The sequence below is a fragment of the Diorhabda carinulata genome, chromosome 5, assembly GCF_026250575.1.
Source record: "Diorhabda carinulata isolate Delta chromosome 5, icDioCari1.1, whole genome shotgun sequence".
Taxonomy (NCBI): Eukaryota; Metazoa; Arthropoda; class Insecta; order Coleoptera; family Chrysomelidae; genus Diorhabda; species Diorhabda carinulata.
The window spans coordinates 8,972,908-8,991,456 of record NC_079464.1 but is presented as its reverse complement, the minus strand read 5'-3'; the positions used below and the strand labels follow the sequence as shown (position 1 = coordinate 8,991,456).

The following is an 18,549-nucleotide window of genomic DNA, read 5'->3' as shown; positions in this document are numbered from 1 at the left end:
GTTTAAAAGTACTCACGTCAAAAATATAAAGTTCGGAGAAAGAACGGGATAAAAAATTATGGGACATGAATCTCTGGTACAGGGATGGAAAGAGATTCAAGGCTCACGATGGCATGACCTAAAATAGTAATTCTTGCTGGGGACGAGAGGGATGGCAAAGAATTACTACCCGCTACCATAAAGATATTGACGACAAGGCTGAGACTTATCTATGGAATCCGGAATGGTTGCAGCTTTCAACTGAATTCCCAGATGTTAGAGTTTAGGTTGAGTTGTTGGTTCAATTTGTAGTCCTGGCAGCTATAGAATTGCGAGAAAAAAATAAAATTGGGAAGGAAACGGGAACACAGATGGAAATTATTGAAGAAGGAACGAGTAGATAGAAAAGATACAGTAACATATAAAAAAACTGAATCTATATTTTTTAAAATATAACCAAACAGGCCACCACTAAAATTTACTTTGATTCAAACACTTGAGTATAGATGGGTAGAGGTCGATTTCGAATAAATTCTGAGGTCTCATTGAATTAATTTCTTGAATCAATTTCGTCAAAAACTCGAATGTTTGAATATATAATTATGAAGTGACTATACTGTGCCACAATACGCGAATAAAGAAATATTCAAAATGTTTGAAGCAACACGTAACAAGACGAATGGCATGTTACACCGTCAATAAAGAGATATAAGCATAAGAGGAATTTCCAGAGATACCTCCATAACCATCAAATTTTCGTCGTAGTTATTGATCTGAAACATTAATGAATCAATTTTTTGCTTAATGTTTGAACTAAAAGGAAAATAAGTAAGTAGGAGTCTCAAAAAATATTTTTGTTTCGTTTAAAAAATCATGAAAATAGACGGTGAGTTATGATTCAAATTTTAACCAGAATGGCGCTCTTGTTGGACGAGATATCATATGAACTTAGTTATTTTAGATAGAGTGCAATATTCAGTGTTAAAAAATTCAATATTTCAAATGACTAGAGTCGTTAATCAAATATTTCTATACAAACTATTAAACTATTCACGTAGTCCAAAATAATTTTGTAAAAATAACCTAGAAATTCTACTGTGAGATAATGCTGAATGTTAATTAATTATTGTGAATTTGTAAGAATTTTTGCAAGTTATTATAGTCAATTATCACAAAACTTTAATACACAATAGAAAGTTGTCCGAGTGGACGTAAAATGAAAAGTAACTCAAGTAGTACGCCGAAGTAATTATCATTCTTTAAACTAATGCCATAGTAGCGCCTCCCTAACGTAAAGGATTTGATGGACACCTTTTATAGCACAGATATGGTTCTCCTTGCCTCTACTCTCCATATATCACGAAAATGCCAAATAGGATGAATGCACATGCGCCGGATTGAAAATCATTAGGTCCGATGATATATTGAACGTATTCAGAATACATTCGGAATTAGAAATTTATGCTCCACAAACACAGGAAATTTAAATCCTGAACATGTTTTATTGGTACTGTGAACGCACAATTACAAACTGAGCATGAATCTCGTGACGGAACACGTTCAAGATATCTACCGCGGACAAAGCTATAAATCACCTGTAACACGAATATCAAAATAAGAATCTGTCGCTAAAAACCGCTTGACATGATGCAATACAGCGTACAATGCAATGTAAGGCGCAATTTCTTGATAGAAGCATACGCAGATGAAATTTAGCTGATTGTTTCATGCAAGATCCCGAACTTGCAACATCATCGGTTTGGTGTCATTTTTATTGCGTGCAAGCTGCTATTCTAGGGAGAAATCCAGTTATTTTGGCTTAATAACCAACCTATCCAACAGGGTCCAAAACCAAGGCAGCAGTAGATATAATTAATGATAGCGATCCACTGACCACTTTTTCACTTCGTTACTTCCTTACTTAATTCTGTTATCATTTTTAAACCGATCACAAAATATTGAATCAAATTTTAGTTTAATTCACTTATTGAATTTTTTCTTATTGGCAGCCATGAAGCAATGACAAGAGTCATAGGACGTGCAATATTTTGAGCTCGCAAGAAATTACATGCGATGCGCAGTGAGGTACCTAGCGTCTGATGCTCATAAATCAGGGAAAATTTTTTTTAAACAGGCTCCAGCCACTTGATTTAACTGTATATGGCCCCTTAAAACATTTTACAGTTATGGTGTAGAGCCTTGGCTGTTTAGTAATGAAGGAAAAACGTTTGATATTTCCTTAGTACCAGAGGTTCTGGAAACTGCTTTTCCTCTAACTTTCACGTCCAGCAATATTTCAAGTGGTTTCAGAATTCCCGGAATATATCCACTGGACAGCGAAATATTATCTGATCAAGATTTTATGGGTTCTTACATAACGGATCGCGATTTAGAAAATATCGTACCACAGCCCAATCTTCTTACTTCCAAATTGTCACAGTCTCAAATAAAGAAGAAACAACAGTTGAACGAAGAGCTGAGTCGTCAGGTGTAAAAACTCCACCATTAAAACCTTGCAGAAACCATCGAAAAAGGATTTATTTCGCCAGAAGAATTACACCCGTTTCCAAATATACTAGCCAGGAAAAACATAAAGAATAGGAGAAAGACTGAAACAACAATTGATAGCAAAGGACACCCCAGAGAAGGAAGAAATCATTAGAAACAATAGCAAAAAAAGACCTAATAAAAAAATAATAAAAAATATTAGGTAGTGGAGATCTCTTCCGAAAGTGAAAATAGCGTTCCCTATGTGTCAGAGATGACGAAGATATTGCAGAAATTGCGGAAATTCAGTGAAATTCAATCGATGCAGATAAAGGCGGTGGAAAATGAAGCCAGTGAATTAATTGTGGTCGTTGATCTCATAATTTATGTACAGATATTGATGACAAAAAGTGGAAGATCTATGAGTATGTATTCTGCTTCAAAAAAATAATATTTTTATTATTTAAATGCAGAATTTTTATAAAAAAAAAACTTTGTGTTGTTTTTGAGTTTTTACAATTTGTTCTCAAGTTCTTAATAAAGTCTTTTAAATCTATTATTTTGTTATTTTTCTTATATTTAACAAATTAAAATGATCTATTCAAATTCTTGCAATAATTATTTAAATTTTTTCTGTGTGTTTCAAAAAAATGTTTCAAGGTACAACAGTCTCCCCTATAAAAATACTAATTTATTTATTATTGATATTTATGAGTAAAATGATAGGTCCCTAAAAGTCCTTTATTTTCATGTTTTGTCCCTAGAGTTTTAAAAAGTGTGCTAAAAGCCCTGAATTACCTACCATTTTAGCTAAAAATAAAGATATTGAATCTTTTGAAATTTTTTCAGTGGTGTGTAAAAATGGTAATAAATGCTGGGTCTTTAATTAATTTTTTGAGCAAATACACCTTTATTTTAGCATTACTCAAGAAAGAAAATGTAAAATTTTAAACCAGTTCCACGGCTTTTACATAATTTTTAACTAGCCCTATTTTGATGTGCAACGGTGGTAATATTATCTTTTCGGGGTTAACTGAAGGTTCATTTTTCACATTTTTTTTTGTGGCCAGGAACGTAAACAGTTTTTGACGATATTACTACTCTAATATATTGTTCAATTCTTTTTTGGCTGTTTCAATTGCATAAAAAGCAACAGTATTTCGTGTAGCCAATTTGTAGTCCTAAAACCAAAGCAGCAACTTTCAAATCTACACAGATTAATCATTAATTTTTGCTGTATTCTTTTCCATCACTAACAATAAAAAGCATCAAATCCATTACCCAGCTTACCTCATTCGACAAAAATCACACCAACCATAAGCTAATCAAAAGATTCTTTAGTAACATACGAGTACTCGATGAATACAAAAACTTCGTACATATTTACCCGGTATAATTATACCAACTTCCAAATATATGCTTAAAGCTCCTCCAGCCCCATCCACTTTTTCTGCTGAAGTATATGTAATATATCAAGCGGTTGGAAAATTAAAAATTCTATGAATTAATAACGGTAATTATACACTTTCACGGTCACCTGGTTTTTTGGCTCTAGAAAATCGAAAAATGGATGGATTTTAATGATCTTGGTCTCAAAATGTTCCATTTTACGGCGGATTTATAAAAAAAATTAGTAGAAATAGCTGGAATAAAAATTTCTCATAGTTTTACTGTTTTAAATCGTAAAAAAAACGGTTTTGCAAAATATTCCTTTACAAAAAATTATCTCATTATCAGATAAAGTTCTTATATTTTTTTTTGTATTCTACATAAATTAATAAACAATTTAAAAAAAAATCCAAAAAGAATGATTTTTTCAGTTTTTATAGCTTAAAATGAAATCCATGAAAAACAATCAATTTTTGTGAATAGTTTCGTACTATATTCTTCAATGTTAATAGTTTTTGGACCATTAAAAATCGAAAAATAGATAAATTTTATAATTTTGGTCTCAAAATGTTCCATTTTACGACGAATTTATGAAAAACACGGGGGTAGTGGCTGAATTTGCGGTTTTTAATAGTTTTAAACCTTAAATAGTAGAAAAACTTTTTTTTTTCAAAATATTCATTTTTTTATGTAAATTGCGAAAAAAAATATACGAACTTGATTCCACGACGTCAGAAACAGTTACGAAGGATTATATGTAGAAAGTAATTTTTTTTGCATTTAAAGTCATGAAAGTGTAAAAAATATCTATTTTTTTTTAATTTTAGTATTTTTTATAAATCCGCCGTAAAATGGAACATTTTGAGACCAAGATCATTAAAATCCATCCATTTTTCGATTTTCTAGAGCCAAAAACCAAAAAACCAGGTGACCGCGAAAGTGTATAATTACCATAATTTTTTGTAAAGAATTATTTTGCAAAACCGTTTTTTTTACGATTTAAAACAATAAAACTATGAGAAATTTTCATTCCAGCTATTTCTACTAATTTTTTTTTATAAATCCGCCGTAAAATGGAACATTTTGAGATCAAGATCATTAAAATCCATCTATTTTTCGATTTTCTAGAGCCAAAAAACCAGGTGACCGTGAAAGTGTATAATTACCTTAATAATTATCTATGACTTAAAAACTTCAATTGTACCAATACTATTGAAATAAATTATAGTTATAAATTAATAAAGTTAATTTTTTCCATAAATGTTAGGCTTGAAATTTGAAAATGGTTCTTATATATATGTAGTAAAGAGATAGGTTTATTGGTTTAACGATAAAATAATTTTGGTCAATAAAGAACCTTTCATTTCAATTACATTTCTCTAATTTTTTTTTCGAAAGTACTGTAACTAGTGAATGATTTAGTGTTACCATCCCCTCAACTCTGAGCGTTGTTATGTCTACCTATACTCAGATTGATGGTCTTTCACTATTTGATTCCCTGTGTCGCCTATAGTGCTGTTACGCCGCTGACGGAATCCCCAATCGCGATTTTCTTCAATCCAAGCTAGGAACGGTTGAGTCATTTTTCAGTAATGCGGTGCAGGCCGTGGCGATTGTAACAAGTCGGCCGGACGCGAGGCTGTCTCTGGCTCAATACCTCGATTAGTTTTCAATGCTTCCGACGTTTTTCAATGAAAAACTTAGTTATTTTAAGTGTTGAGTGATTTAAAATTGTAAATCTTTTGAAATGCGCCGAAATGTCAAAGTGCTTATCGTTTTATCCGCCGCCTGGTTATTTGTTGTTGTATTTTATCTACAAAATAATAGAGAACTTAAGGTGAGTTCCGCTTTGTTGTTTTTATTTAAAAATAAATTTTATGTCTCGATAGTGTTGATCGCGAATGAAATTTCTCTATAATTCTATAGAGGGTGTGTTTGTAACAACAGCTGATTTTCGTTGGGGTCGTGGCTGCCAGCGCGGTACATAAAAGCTTAACAGAAGGAATGTTATATGGACCTTTTCTCAAATTATACGACATTTAACTTATCGAGAAAATTATAAACTTTATTGAATATTTCCCAGAAACTTATTGAAATGTAAGGAATGTTATGTTTTCAATGATAATCTAACAAAATGACAGGAGTTGTGAGAATAATTTGGTTCAGTGAATTTTAAGAAAGGTTGATGATCAAAAAAAGCTTTATTACAAGACCGAATCGAAAAATGAACACTCTTGGAATCAAATTAAAATGATAATCTTCTAATTATATGGAGTCCCGCAAGGGAGTGCCATAGAGCCACTGCTCTGAGTTATTTTGGTGCAACTCGTTAGTGAAGTAGAGTGTTTCCACCGAAAAAAAAAAATATTTGACAGAATTGCCAACTAAACGCCAAGCACTCTTGACCCTTTCTAAAGAAAACATATCTTCTGTGAACTAACTGCATCCTTACAAAAGATTTCCTTATCAACTGAGTTCGATCCTACAGTTAGGAGCAACACTACAGGACTACTTACTAAATTCCTGGTTTTCGAGACAAAAGTTATTGCAATGACTTTTTTGAAGATATTCAAACTAATTAAACCGTTTTTAGACTATTTCCAAACGAAAAACCTTGACTTTGCTCAAGCCTGAAAACTAAAAGAGTCAACAATAGTAAGACGGAAAGACCTTCGAGACAGGTTCAGGGAAAAACTAGAAGCAGCAAAGACGTTCGTTGCCAAAATTAATAAAAATATTGAGTCGTCCTCAAAATTCGAATATATGAAATATTTGTTGATTGAACCTAATTTCAAAATTGAGCGGACAATGAAAGTAAAGAAAAAGGCCGGAGTAAAACGTAAAGATGAAAAAGTTTTTTCATTTCCTGATAATTGTCTTTAACTAGATTATTTTCAAACAATGGAAAACCGTTTTCCCAAGTATAAACTGTTGTATTTGGACTTGGTTGTCTTCGACCCTAGATGATTTGATCAAATCAAGTCAAAATTGCAGAAAGTACCTTGGACAAAGTAAGTACATTGATTGCATCTGTTGATAAAGACAGAAGAAATCATATCGTGTATGAATGTTTGGCCCAATATAAGCAGGAAGTCAATTGAGCAAAATTATTGTACCGATAAGACTGAAACAGGTGATAGCTCTGAAAACATTCAGGGAATTGAAAGTATGGATGACGATTTATGTCTACTTGAAGATAAAGAAACCAAAGGTAAGGATGATGAATATTTCTCAGCTTGCACAGTAAAACGTAAATATAACTTATGTGTGTGCATTTGAAGTGATAGTGGATTATAACCTGTACACTCTTCGATTTACTGAACTGTACAAAGTCTACAAATCTTTACTAACAATTCCACTAACACAGATTACATGCGAACGAGTTTTTTCAAAGTTAAAGTTAATAAAAATCGGATTGAGATCAACAATGAGTGATGAAAATTTAGAAGCATTTGTCCTAATGCACACAGAGAGAGAGAGACATAATGATAAACATTGTTACTAGTTTGGTTATTGATACACTGTGTGAATCAAGTTTTGAAATGATAAGACTTTTGATCGACTTTATGAGGAAATTATTTAGGTTAAATTGAAGTTTTACGATTTTGACTTGGTTTTATGATTGTCTTATGTAGGATCTTTGAAAAAATTTTTAGCAGTTTTCTGTAATCATTTTAACAGTGCCAACAGTTTTCCTTTAGACATACTACACTTTACCGATTATTCATCCATACTATGGTTGAAAAGAAACTCTGAAATATCATTACTAAATTTAGAGAAACTTCTCAACACATTACAAAAGAAGGAAGATAGGAGCAAAACCAATTATTGGGACAACCTACAGGGGTTGAGACAGGCAAAGACTTCTGAGAAACTATAACCAGAGGAGATCTGCTGCGAGACCCCAAATCCATACATACATACATACAATTCACATCTACATTACTCTATAAGAAATTTCAAGTTCATGTCAATAATGTTTCAATACTAAAAAAAAGAAACAAATAAAATAGACAATGAATTGTGATAAATAAAGCATATAACAGAGAAAACGAATTGACTCAACTAGAAAACAAATAAACTACAAGAACTAGTGATGGAAAACAAAATATTGATCTATAAGACAATAATTTTCTTTAATTTCTTATTTCTTAAACCTTTTGATATATTTATGCTTCTAAATGTTCTTTAGGCCTCATCTGTTTTAAAATTAGTTTCTTTTATAATTTTTTAAAGACAGATGAAAATTTGACGCTTCGACTTCTTTTAGTTTTTATCAAAATATAAAGTTTTTACTTTTTACAGCGATATGCAAACCTTTGTAACCCTTCCAAATAATATTTGTGATTTTTTTTCTGCAAGTGAACGTTAAAAAATAGAAAAAGGTCGCTGCGAGTCTGATCTGTTGAATATGGTCAACTAATTCGAAGTGTAATTCGTGGATATTAGCTATGGCGATCACCGAAGTGGAAAATACTTTTTTTTTCTTCAAATGCGGTAGCTTCTTCCTTTTTTTATCTTTTCAGGAATGTTACGTAATATTCTTCTATTATTGTTTCACCTCTTTGAAGATAGCCGGTGAGCATATTTACATGATTATTCCAAAAAACGTTTGCCAGAACTTTTCCGGCTGAAGAAATCGATTTTATCTTTTTCTGAGCACAATCGCCTATTCCAATCAAGTGTCTTGTTTTTTTTTCGTTTCATTTTGCTCAAACCGCGTTAATAAGTCCTGGGAAATGTTCATTCGAATCCGCTTTTGGCACAAAGCTTTGTTGTGTTATCAAGACTATGCACCGAGTTACAAGTTGATAATAACAATAACAAAATTTCATAAATTGGTCTTCGAATTGCTTCCGTTCCCAGCTCCCACCGTATGGCTCACAGCGACTTTCCTGTTCTCAGACCTAAAGAGGATGCTCTCTAGAATGAAATTTTGAGCCGATAAAGAGTTAAATATCTCATCTTATAATAAATCGATGCCGTTTCCTGAAAGCTGTTCGTATAAAAACACAGTAGAGCAATCAAGACAAAAAACTTACTGTACTTACTGTCTTTTGCTTACCACATTTTAAAACTGCGCAGTTAAGTGTTAAAATAAATAGTAAGTAAATAATGTGTGGATAAACAGAAGAGAAAGTAGTGAATTGATTAAGTGATAAGTGATGCAAAGAGATTGTAAGTGCTTGTATATATGTAATATACAAAATTCTACTGTCACTTCTAAGCTATTCATTAAAATATCAACAAAGGATGGTTATTTGAAAAAGGATATAAATAAAAAAAGAAAAATTAACAAATTTTAAAACAACAAATCGTAGGAAATGATCCTACCAGTTTGCCTCTAACAAAACCATTAAATTGAATTGATGAAATCTTTATTGGAATCTATAGAAGGATCAGTATAATTTCATGTTTGAAGATGATTTCATGCAAATGTTGGCCGCGGCTCAGCTTTAGATAGCCCATGCGCAAGGTATAATTTTGGCACACTCTCTCCAACCTATCGGCCGGTATTTCGCGAATAAATGCTTCAATATTGGCTTCCAGTGCGTCAATCGTTGCTGGTTTATCCCTGTAGACATTAGCCTTAACAGAACCCCACAATAAATAGTCCAAATGCGTTAAATCACAAATTTTTCCCAAGCTTTATCCACGTGGCTTAATCAAAATGAGTAGGATTTTTTGCGTCAGTCTATAACTTTAGAGGAAACCTGGATCGACCTCTACACTCCTGAAATAAATAACAGTCAAGATAGGAGGGCCAAAAAAGACAAACCTGGTTTTAACGTCCGAGAAAGTGATAGGTATCGTTATTTGGGGTAGTCATAGGATTGTGTTCATCGACTGTTTTTAAGAATGTAAAATAATAACAGAAATTGCTAAGCCGACCGTATTTGAAGGAAGAGGAAGTGTTTATCCATCAGGACAACGCACTTTCTCACACTTCAATTATTGCCATAGCTAAAATTGACGAACCGCACTTCGAGTTGGTTGACCACCTGATCTGACTCCCAGTGATTTTTTTCTGTTCCTTAACCTTAAAATTTCACATGCAGGAAAAAGATTTTTAGCAGACTAGGATGACATCGAATGTTTAAACGCCTATTCTGAGGAAAAATACGGCAACTATTATTTGGAAAGGTTAAAAAGGTGTTAGGACATTGCTAAGTGTATGTATGATTTTGAATAAACTTTACAGATCACGTGTTGTCATTTTATTTTGTGATGATTTGTCTTGATTTTAGGTCTTTGTCTATTTTTTTAAAATTCCAATTAAAACGACAAAATCATGACAATTGGTCACAAAATGTATACAAAACAAAAAGTCTAAAAATAGAAAAAATGTCATTTTTTAAGTAGTCATTGTCTACAATGCTCCATTTCTTTTTCAATATCTCCACACACCTATAGTAAATTAATCAGTTTTCACTTCAATAAAACATATTTTCTAGAAATAATGTATGAATCAAAACAATTTTCGTCGGGTCAGTGGGGAAAGAAATTCAACCTACACTCTTCTCAGAATAAATTCATCAGCTACAGTGTTCAAATTTTCGAACAAAATATCTAAATGAAATGAAATAATTTCGGTAGTATTTTATTTAGTTTGTATCAAATCAAATTCCAAAGTGTTTTAAAGACCTGTGACACAAACAAATAGACTTGTTTGTGTTCTAGTGCACGCTCCATCACGTCGTGACATGATTTATTATGAAGTAGAGGAGCTGTGAGCTTATTTTTCTGTCAAAAGATAATTATTATTAAATCAACTTTCCAAACAATTTCGATATAAGTACATGGGCAATTTCAGATTTGCTACGATATAATTTACTTCTGTCTATATCGGTCTAATTTCTGCGTTAAAGATGTATGTGAATTATACTTATACCTCTTTTTTACTAGTCTCTCGAGTATAACATGAAGTAATGTGGGAAGAATTATATTTAATTACAGAAACGGATCAGCTGTCGAAGACAATAGATTGAGCAAATTAAATTTGATCTGGAGTAATGAGGCTTCCGAAAATGAATGAAAAAAAAAGTTTTGTGGTCTTTTAGGCATTTTTTTTTTCAATATTTTACATTATCTACGAGGTTTGATAATCATATATTGTATCGCGAAGTACTTGATAGATCTATCACCCTTATAAGCGCTAGTTTTAATGGCGAGGGTAGTGGAGAGGTAGCACAAAAAACAAAATTCAATAATTTATACTTACTAATTCAACAAATTTATATTAACAAAAATATATACATCGACAGATAAGACTAAAGCTAAGTCTCTGGAAACACGTTTGAGATCTGATTGTTTTATGGTCTCGAGACAGAATGAGTTTGCCAACGATTCCAAACGCCTCGCCTGGGTTCCTGTAAGTAGGGAACAAATATGAGGTAGAAGGTTTTTGATTTCCTCAAACTCAGGTCTATTGGACATTAAGAAGCTTACTTGGAATTTCCTGCGTCAGGTATCGGTGAGTTAGGTGTGGATGGATTATCGTTTTATTGGGGGAATTAGTTCGGAAGAATCTTTTAGCTTTATTTAGTATTTTTAAATGCAAGGTCACCACACACCTCAATTTCTTTCTCTGCAACAAATAAAATAGATCATATTATTAATAAGAGAAAAATAAAATTCAATCGAAAGTGTAAGTACATAATAGTAAGGTATCACTAAAAAAAGTCATTAAAGGAAAAAAATAGAAGCAATGGAAGGAATATACATTGAGAGAAAGAATCAAAAGGTTTTATATTCAAAACAGTATGCATCAGAGATCAAAAAGTGAAATTATTATGAAGAAATAATGAGACTATTAAAAGATATGAACGTTATTTCAACGATATACTAGACGCAGAAGCCAAAGAGAAAGAACAAGACGAAAACAAAGTTATTTCAACCTGCGAAATACAATATAGAATTCAAATAATTCCCATTTTATTTGACGCATGACATCCAATAAATAAAGCAACTGTAGTTTATCATGCCATTGCTTCAAAGCCACAAGCTTGTCAATGAACCTCGCAAATGCTATCGACTGAAGCAATTCCTTCTTCGTGGTAATCTTTTTGGGAACATTTAAGGTCTCAATACAATATTCGTTATTCCTAGCAATGACTGAACAAATTATGCCGTGGTTGTGCTTTAAATGAACGGTTTTTTGGAAATAATCAGTTGACTTTTTTTATCTGAACGCTTGCTCGTTGGCGACACTCTAATTTCTTCACCGGGTTAGTAAGAATTTGTAAACTAGTAACACCCACTACTTTTGTCCTGAGAATGGGTATTATGAGCCCTTCTTTGTAATTTGTCCTGATATACCAAGTTTGCAACCGGAACTTTTTGATGCCTTCAATAATCCTTAAAGAATAGATTGCGTATACTTTTATATTTTATCAAATTTTCTTTAGTGATTCTCGATTGCTTTTTAGATACAGTTTTATATCAACTGGTACAATACATAGCATGGATGGGATGGGCTTTCGGCAAATGCTACATCATCAGCTGACATTGCCAACTCACTTTTTTGCAAAGCATGCACAGATTAAATTCATTTGATGTTTTCTTGCAAGATCTCGCAATTTCGAGGTTATCGGTTTGGTGTCATTTTTATTATGTGCAAGTTGCAATTCTAGGAAGAAAAGAGATTCTGAGCCGGATATTAGGTCTTTAGCCATGGATTTCTTAGTTATCTTATGTTTTATTTTCAAATGTTTCTTGCACCATTCTCAAATATAATTTTGCAAGCAAAGCCACAGCCACATTTTTATGTTTACTATTCCTACCTTTGTTATTTTCATCTTTTAAACCTCCAACAAAGAATAAAATAAAATTTGAGGCTAGGAAATTGTTTTCTTTTTCTCATGGAATTTTGATTGGTAAGAAACTTGCGCAATGTCAAGCAAAGTGCGATGTGCGTCTATGCAATATTTTGATCTTTAACTTGCATCATGTCAAGCGCCTTTACAGCTACTTGATTCTCTTGGATTATTTCTCTATGCTTCCTTGCGAATATCGATAAAAACTTCATTTTTTTAATTGATATTACAGTTTATTTTTAACTAGCATATTTAATTTAATGGCTTGCATAAATACCAATGACTCATGCAACTTAGAATGTGCAACTAGGGGTTTCTGAACAAATATGTAACTATGTAAACAATTTTGCTAAGAAGAGGAGATTATTTCATTTAATAAATTAATAGTAAATCTTCTTAAGTTATTTAATTCTAAATAAAAGTACCTATTAAATACAATTCATAAAATACGACAAAATAATTAAACGTTTATAGGACGAGACTTACAATGAAACTTAATTTTCGTTTTCATAATTTTGTTTTCTATTGAGTTCATCAACATATTCTTATAAAGCCAACACGGTTGTTCCAAGAGCAATTAAATGCGATTCATTTATATCGATCAGCACCATTACATAAGACAAGTAACTGCTGCCACTCTAACATATTATCTATAAATATCTAAAGAAATGATAAATCAAGCTTTAGAAACACAGTTTCTAATATATAACTGATTTTTAAGCAACTAATCGATTCTTTTAATTTGTTATTGATTACGTAGTTTAGAAAATATACAATATACAACATACTTGTGAGTCCTGACATTCTTTCTTATTTGGATTGAGTAAAAAAATTATAAAATCCTGTACACTAAGAAAAGAGAGGCATTCAAAATGGCAAATCACAACTGATGTGTATGGAAATATCACGTAGATATTTTATTTTCGATTTTATAAAATGACAATTACAATCTGAATGATGCAAAATCAAAGCTTCAGGTTAAGCTAATCCCTTTACCAACGTAATCGGACGAGATACTGTTTTTTCTGTAACACCTATCTTGCATATACGAGGTCTGGCTATTAAGTAAGAAGACTGCGTGCATAGAGGGCGCCCTAGACGGGTGGGGTATCTAAATATATTGTTTATGCACTTCTCAAAACACGTTTCCGTCACTATTATAGTATTTGTGCAGTAGCGGTTTAAAACGAACGTGTTTTTTTCTTGTACCGAAAACCATGTGTGACGAAAAAGAGAAGCAACTTATCAGTCTCAAATTTCTCGTTAAATAAAAAAAACTCCGACTAAGTGCTATAACTTATTGCAAGAGGCCTATGGGGACAATTATCTATCTCGTGCGCGTGTTTTTGAGTGGTGTAAGCGATTTAGTCAGTGCCGAGAGAACACTGAAGATGACCAGCGCCTAGGTCACCCTGTGACTGTTTCAACTCTGGAAACAGTGACCAAAATCAACCAAATTATGCGTGCAAATCGTCGAATGAGTATCCGGATGATTGCCGAGGCTATAAACGCCGATAAAGGAACGATTAGAAAAATTTTACTCGAGGAATTACACATGACAAAAGTCTGTGCGAAGTTGGTGGCAAAAAATCTGACTCCTTACCAAAGCTCTTGCGTCAACGGATCTGCTTAGATTTCATTGAAAGATTAGAAAGGTTAGAAAATGATCTGCTTTGAAGGGGACCCGATTTGAGTCGATGGAAGCGGTAAAGCAAAAACGGCAGAGCTCCTAAAGGCACTCACCAAAGAAGATCGAAGCACTGCTTCGATCAATGGAAAAAACGTATGGAAAGATGTGTGGCGAAGGTAGTAGTAGGAATAATGTAATTATTTATCATTTAATATCTATACAATAAAAAATGTAACAATACATTAACCAGATGCCTGATTGAGGAAAATAAAACAGGCATAAATGTCTAGGTTTTTCACACTCTACTAGGTGCCTGAAATATGAATGTTTCAAGTATATACTAAAATTAATGTTACTTTACTATTGGGATGAATTGATTGAATAATTGATGTTGGTGCGGTTACTACAAATAATTGTAAAACTTAATTGGTAGAATATATTTTTCATCCCAAGAGAAAATAATCTATTTGACAATCAACGACACGAAATTGGCGGAAAATCACGAAATTGTAATTAGCATGATTCTTAAGAATTACCTCTAGTTAGGAGTAACGAATCATAATCGATTATTTTCAATTGCATGAGTAGTAATCGTTACGATTATACAGTGAATAATATTCAAATAAACCATTTATTTAGTATTGATATCCAACCTACAATTATTGTTAATTAAACATTGATATCACTCGATGATCTTGCGTTATCTATGGTAGTGCACGGTAGCGTTTTTTTTTCAATTTTTCAACGATTTAAAGATGATGTTAATTGCTAAGCTTGGAAGACTCAGTTGAAGAAAGACCAGTAATTTGAATGACTCTAGATGTTGTCAAATTGCTTATAGCAGAGATTAGTTATTTTAACTCGCTGTCGCTATCGATGTACACACTTCAAAAAAACTTGAGGTCAACGCTGGTGTTCCCGAGGGATGTATTCTCTCACCAACTCTCTTCTGTATATCAACGATCTAATCATCAAAACTTCCAATCCGATTTATAGTGTCACCTGCCCTAAGCTAACACTAAATCCGTAAGCAGCGAAGACCCGGTCTGCTATTTTTACAAAGAAGACTGGCCCTGCAGCATTTCTGGCATAGTCACGAGGCCGAATTAGCTAAGGCAGCTTCTAAAAAACTCAAAGTACTCTTTAAGACTAAAACGTTTATACTCCTCAACAGCTCGTTATTCCCTTAAAATTCCCAGATTCGTCCAACTTTGGAATATTGCTAGGATATTTGGAGCTCGGTTCCCAAGCATACCCTGAGGATGCTCGACTCATCACACAAGGGAGCAATTAGACTTATAGGCGATCCAAAGTTTATCAGTGAACAGCTTAGATCTGATTGCCGGAAGAATTTAAACAGCTTGAGAATTAGCAAATTGTGTAAACGAAAAGGGTGCCCAGTTAATGCTCAGAAAACATAAGTGTTTAACTTTACTAAATAACTGCCAGATTTTGAATCATTAGTGTTAGCGATGAAATTGGAATAGCTTGGGGTATATTTCATAGGCTAAGATGAAATGCTCACAAAAAGCAATATCACTAGAGAAGTACAGATGAATATGTGGTAAGAACTGAGGACTCAATTCTCAAACAGTTCTGTGTTTACTTGCACAAAAATGTTAGTTCAATTATGAATGGGTTGAGTGGTGAACGAGAACGTAGTAAATGGTAAAATATTAACACCCTAAGGCTACCTTGTCAGATAATTCCCGTAACGCCAATGGAAAGAGCCTACCATCTCCACAAATATTCGTGTAAAGCGAAGTTAGATTTGTAATAGATAAATTAATACATAGTCAAGGGCACATAAGAATCGCTGACCTGACTCTGCTTTACAGATACCACCACGGCAAATATTTTTCCGAGCTGTCCAACTTAATGCCACCTAGAGCAGTTTTCGCTAGACCTACTCAACAGGCAGACGTGGCTTATAAACCCGCCTAGAAGGTCAATTTATCTGGAGACGTGCGAGCTTGTGGAATCAGCTACAAAGGCACGTTTTTCTCGAACACTATAACCTATATAAGTTCAACACCAATATCCACAGGCCTCTCGACACGGCTCCCTCTTGTGCTTGCTAATTACTTAAAAATTGGCTAAAAAAAATTCGACAATTTTTGTTTCAAAATCCAGTCTTCTTCCAATCCGGATTTGGAATTAAAGACAATAGATTCGTTTGGAATTTCGGTGTAATTTGGCTTAATACAATCGAAAGATGTATAGAATGTTGTTAGTATAGAATGATGATAAGTAAAAAATGTAGAAATAGACAATACGATTTTATAACGTCTATATCGTCGACTATTCTCTGAATAAATTTCTGCTATACTGTGGAGCTTTTTCATCAACCATATTATTCAAAATTGTAACAACCACAAAATGTCACATTATTACTAGATGAAAAACTGCTACGATCTAATTCTAAATACGTGTGATTCCTGTTTGTTTTGGATATATTTTATCCACTCAGAAATATATGCGTGAATACAATGCTATCTAAAAATGTATACAATAAATTGTATTGTTGCAAGAAACCATAAATTGTACAGATAAGGTAAAAATTGTTTCCAGTACTAGAATGTTCAAAAATTAACCAAGACTATTGTATAAAATTCCTGTTATATATACGCTTCTCAATTTTCTAAACAGCCTGAAGGCATTTATTTATTCAGTAATATTATTTTACGCATAAATTTTAACTAGCTATTACAATTTTCAACTGTTCGTATCGGCATCTAGGTCCATCATGTGATATTTTACTGTATAATGGAAAGTTATTCAAACGAGACGGACAAATTCGTTAATTTCTCGTTATATTTTGAACATTTCAGAGATTAAGATCTGTTCGTGCACCACTAATGACGGACGTGTACATATTCGAAAAAAAAAAAAACAAGTTAATTGAAAGTAAATTTGGTTCTCACCTACTTTTACCAACGCATTTATTTGAACATTTAACATGCAAAACTGGTGAAATTAATTTCAAGATCAACATTCAAAAACATTTACAGACCGGTCTGTGGTTTTTATAGATCAATTAACCTCACCCAAAATCATAAACAACAAAAAATCTCATATTAGACCCTCTAGGTAACAAATACATTTTCTACGAGGGTTGTCTGATAACAAAAAGGTTAGTTTCCATCATTCTTCTGAAAATAGGGGTTAATGTCCTTGTCTGATGAAAATCCCTTTCCTGCAAATGAAACTTTGAGGTTAAGAAAGAGGAAAAAGTCACTGGAGGCCATGTTTCAGCCATGGCCATCACCGAAGCGTGAGAGGTTGCTTTGTCCTGACGTCTTTGCCTTTTCCGGAGCAGGTTCCTCCTTTGTAATTTAGTGTCTTGGCTATTTTTTCTCCTCAGGAATGTAGTAGAAGATGCCTTAATAAGAAAAGGAACTGTTGAGTCGAATACGTTTTTGATACAAAGTGACCCAACGTGGCCCTATCGCTCGGTTAGCGAACGCATACATAATACTCCAAAGATAGACGAATTTGGGCCTTATAGAGGATTAGAAGCCATTGCTCAGTATATAGCTTTTTTTTGTGAAGAGGGCTTCGAGTTTTTGTAAAGCTGCCTTACCTAATTCGGCCACGTGGCTATGCCAGGACATATTGCTCCCCAATCTCAACACCAAACAAGAGAATTTGCGGTTATGGCGATATTTTATGATAAAATACGGATTTGGGCGCTAGCCGAGTTTATTTGGGCGGCTGATTTGAAAAACGAGTGTGTTATCATCGGCAAAGCTATAGAACTGGTTTGTACTTTTTTCGAGTGTATCGTAAATGTATGGGAGAAAGAGAAGCGGTGACAAGACGCATTCTTGGGGAACACCAGCGTTGACCTTAAAGCTGAGGTGTGACCATCGACAACGACTTGGATGTAGGAGTCCTTCTTTGATACAGCCACTAAGCTAGTCTATAAGTGAAGATTCAGAAGATTGGCATGCTAAACTATGTCAAAAGTTTTCGATATGTGATTGCTGGAGATTTCTTATATTTCTCTATAGCTTCGATCCATATGTTGGTGACATAGACGAGGAGATCCCTTGTTAATCTGTGTTTATGACAGCCATATTGATCTTCGCTTCCTTAATATATCTATTTGCTGATTAACGTGTTTCTCTACAATCTTGGCAATAGCTGTTGGGTCTTTTTTCTTTCTTTGATATGCGTTGATTCCGAACAAGTTTCCGATTTGCAGGAAAAAGATGTCTTTTATATAAGCAAGTGGCTTTATTGATG

At 33.3% G+C, this 18,549-nt stretch overlaps 1 protein-coding gene across 2 annotated transcripts in view; it reads left to right on the top strand.

Annotated features, from left to right (window-relative positions):
- The first annotated feature begins 5,443 nt into the window (after window positions 1–5,443).
- Window positions 5,444–18,549, top strand: part of LOC130894083 (polypeptide N-acetylgalactosaminyltransferase 2-like) — a 108,830-nt gene continuing 95,724 nt past the window's right edge. For both annotated transcript variants that reach the window (XM_057800659.1, XM_057800657.1), the window contains exon 1: window positions 5,444–5,692. In XM_057800659.1, the coding sequence (XP_057656642.1) occupies window positions 5,603–5,692 (90 nt within the window). In that variant the 5' untranslated portion in view covers window positions 5,444–5,602. The remainder of the gene's footprint in view (window positions 5,693–18,549) is intronic.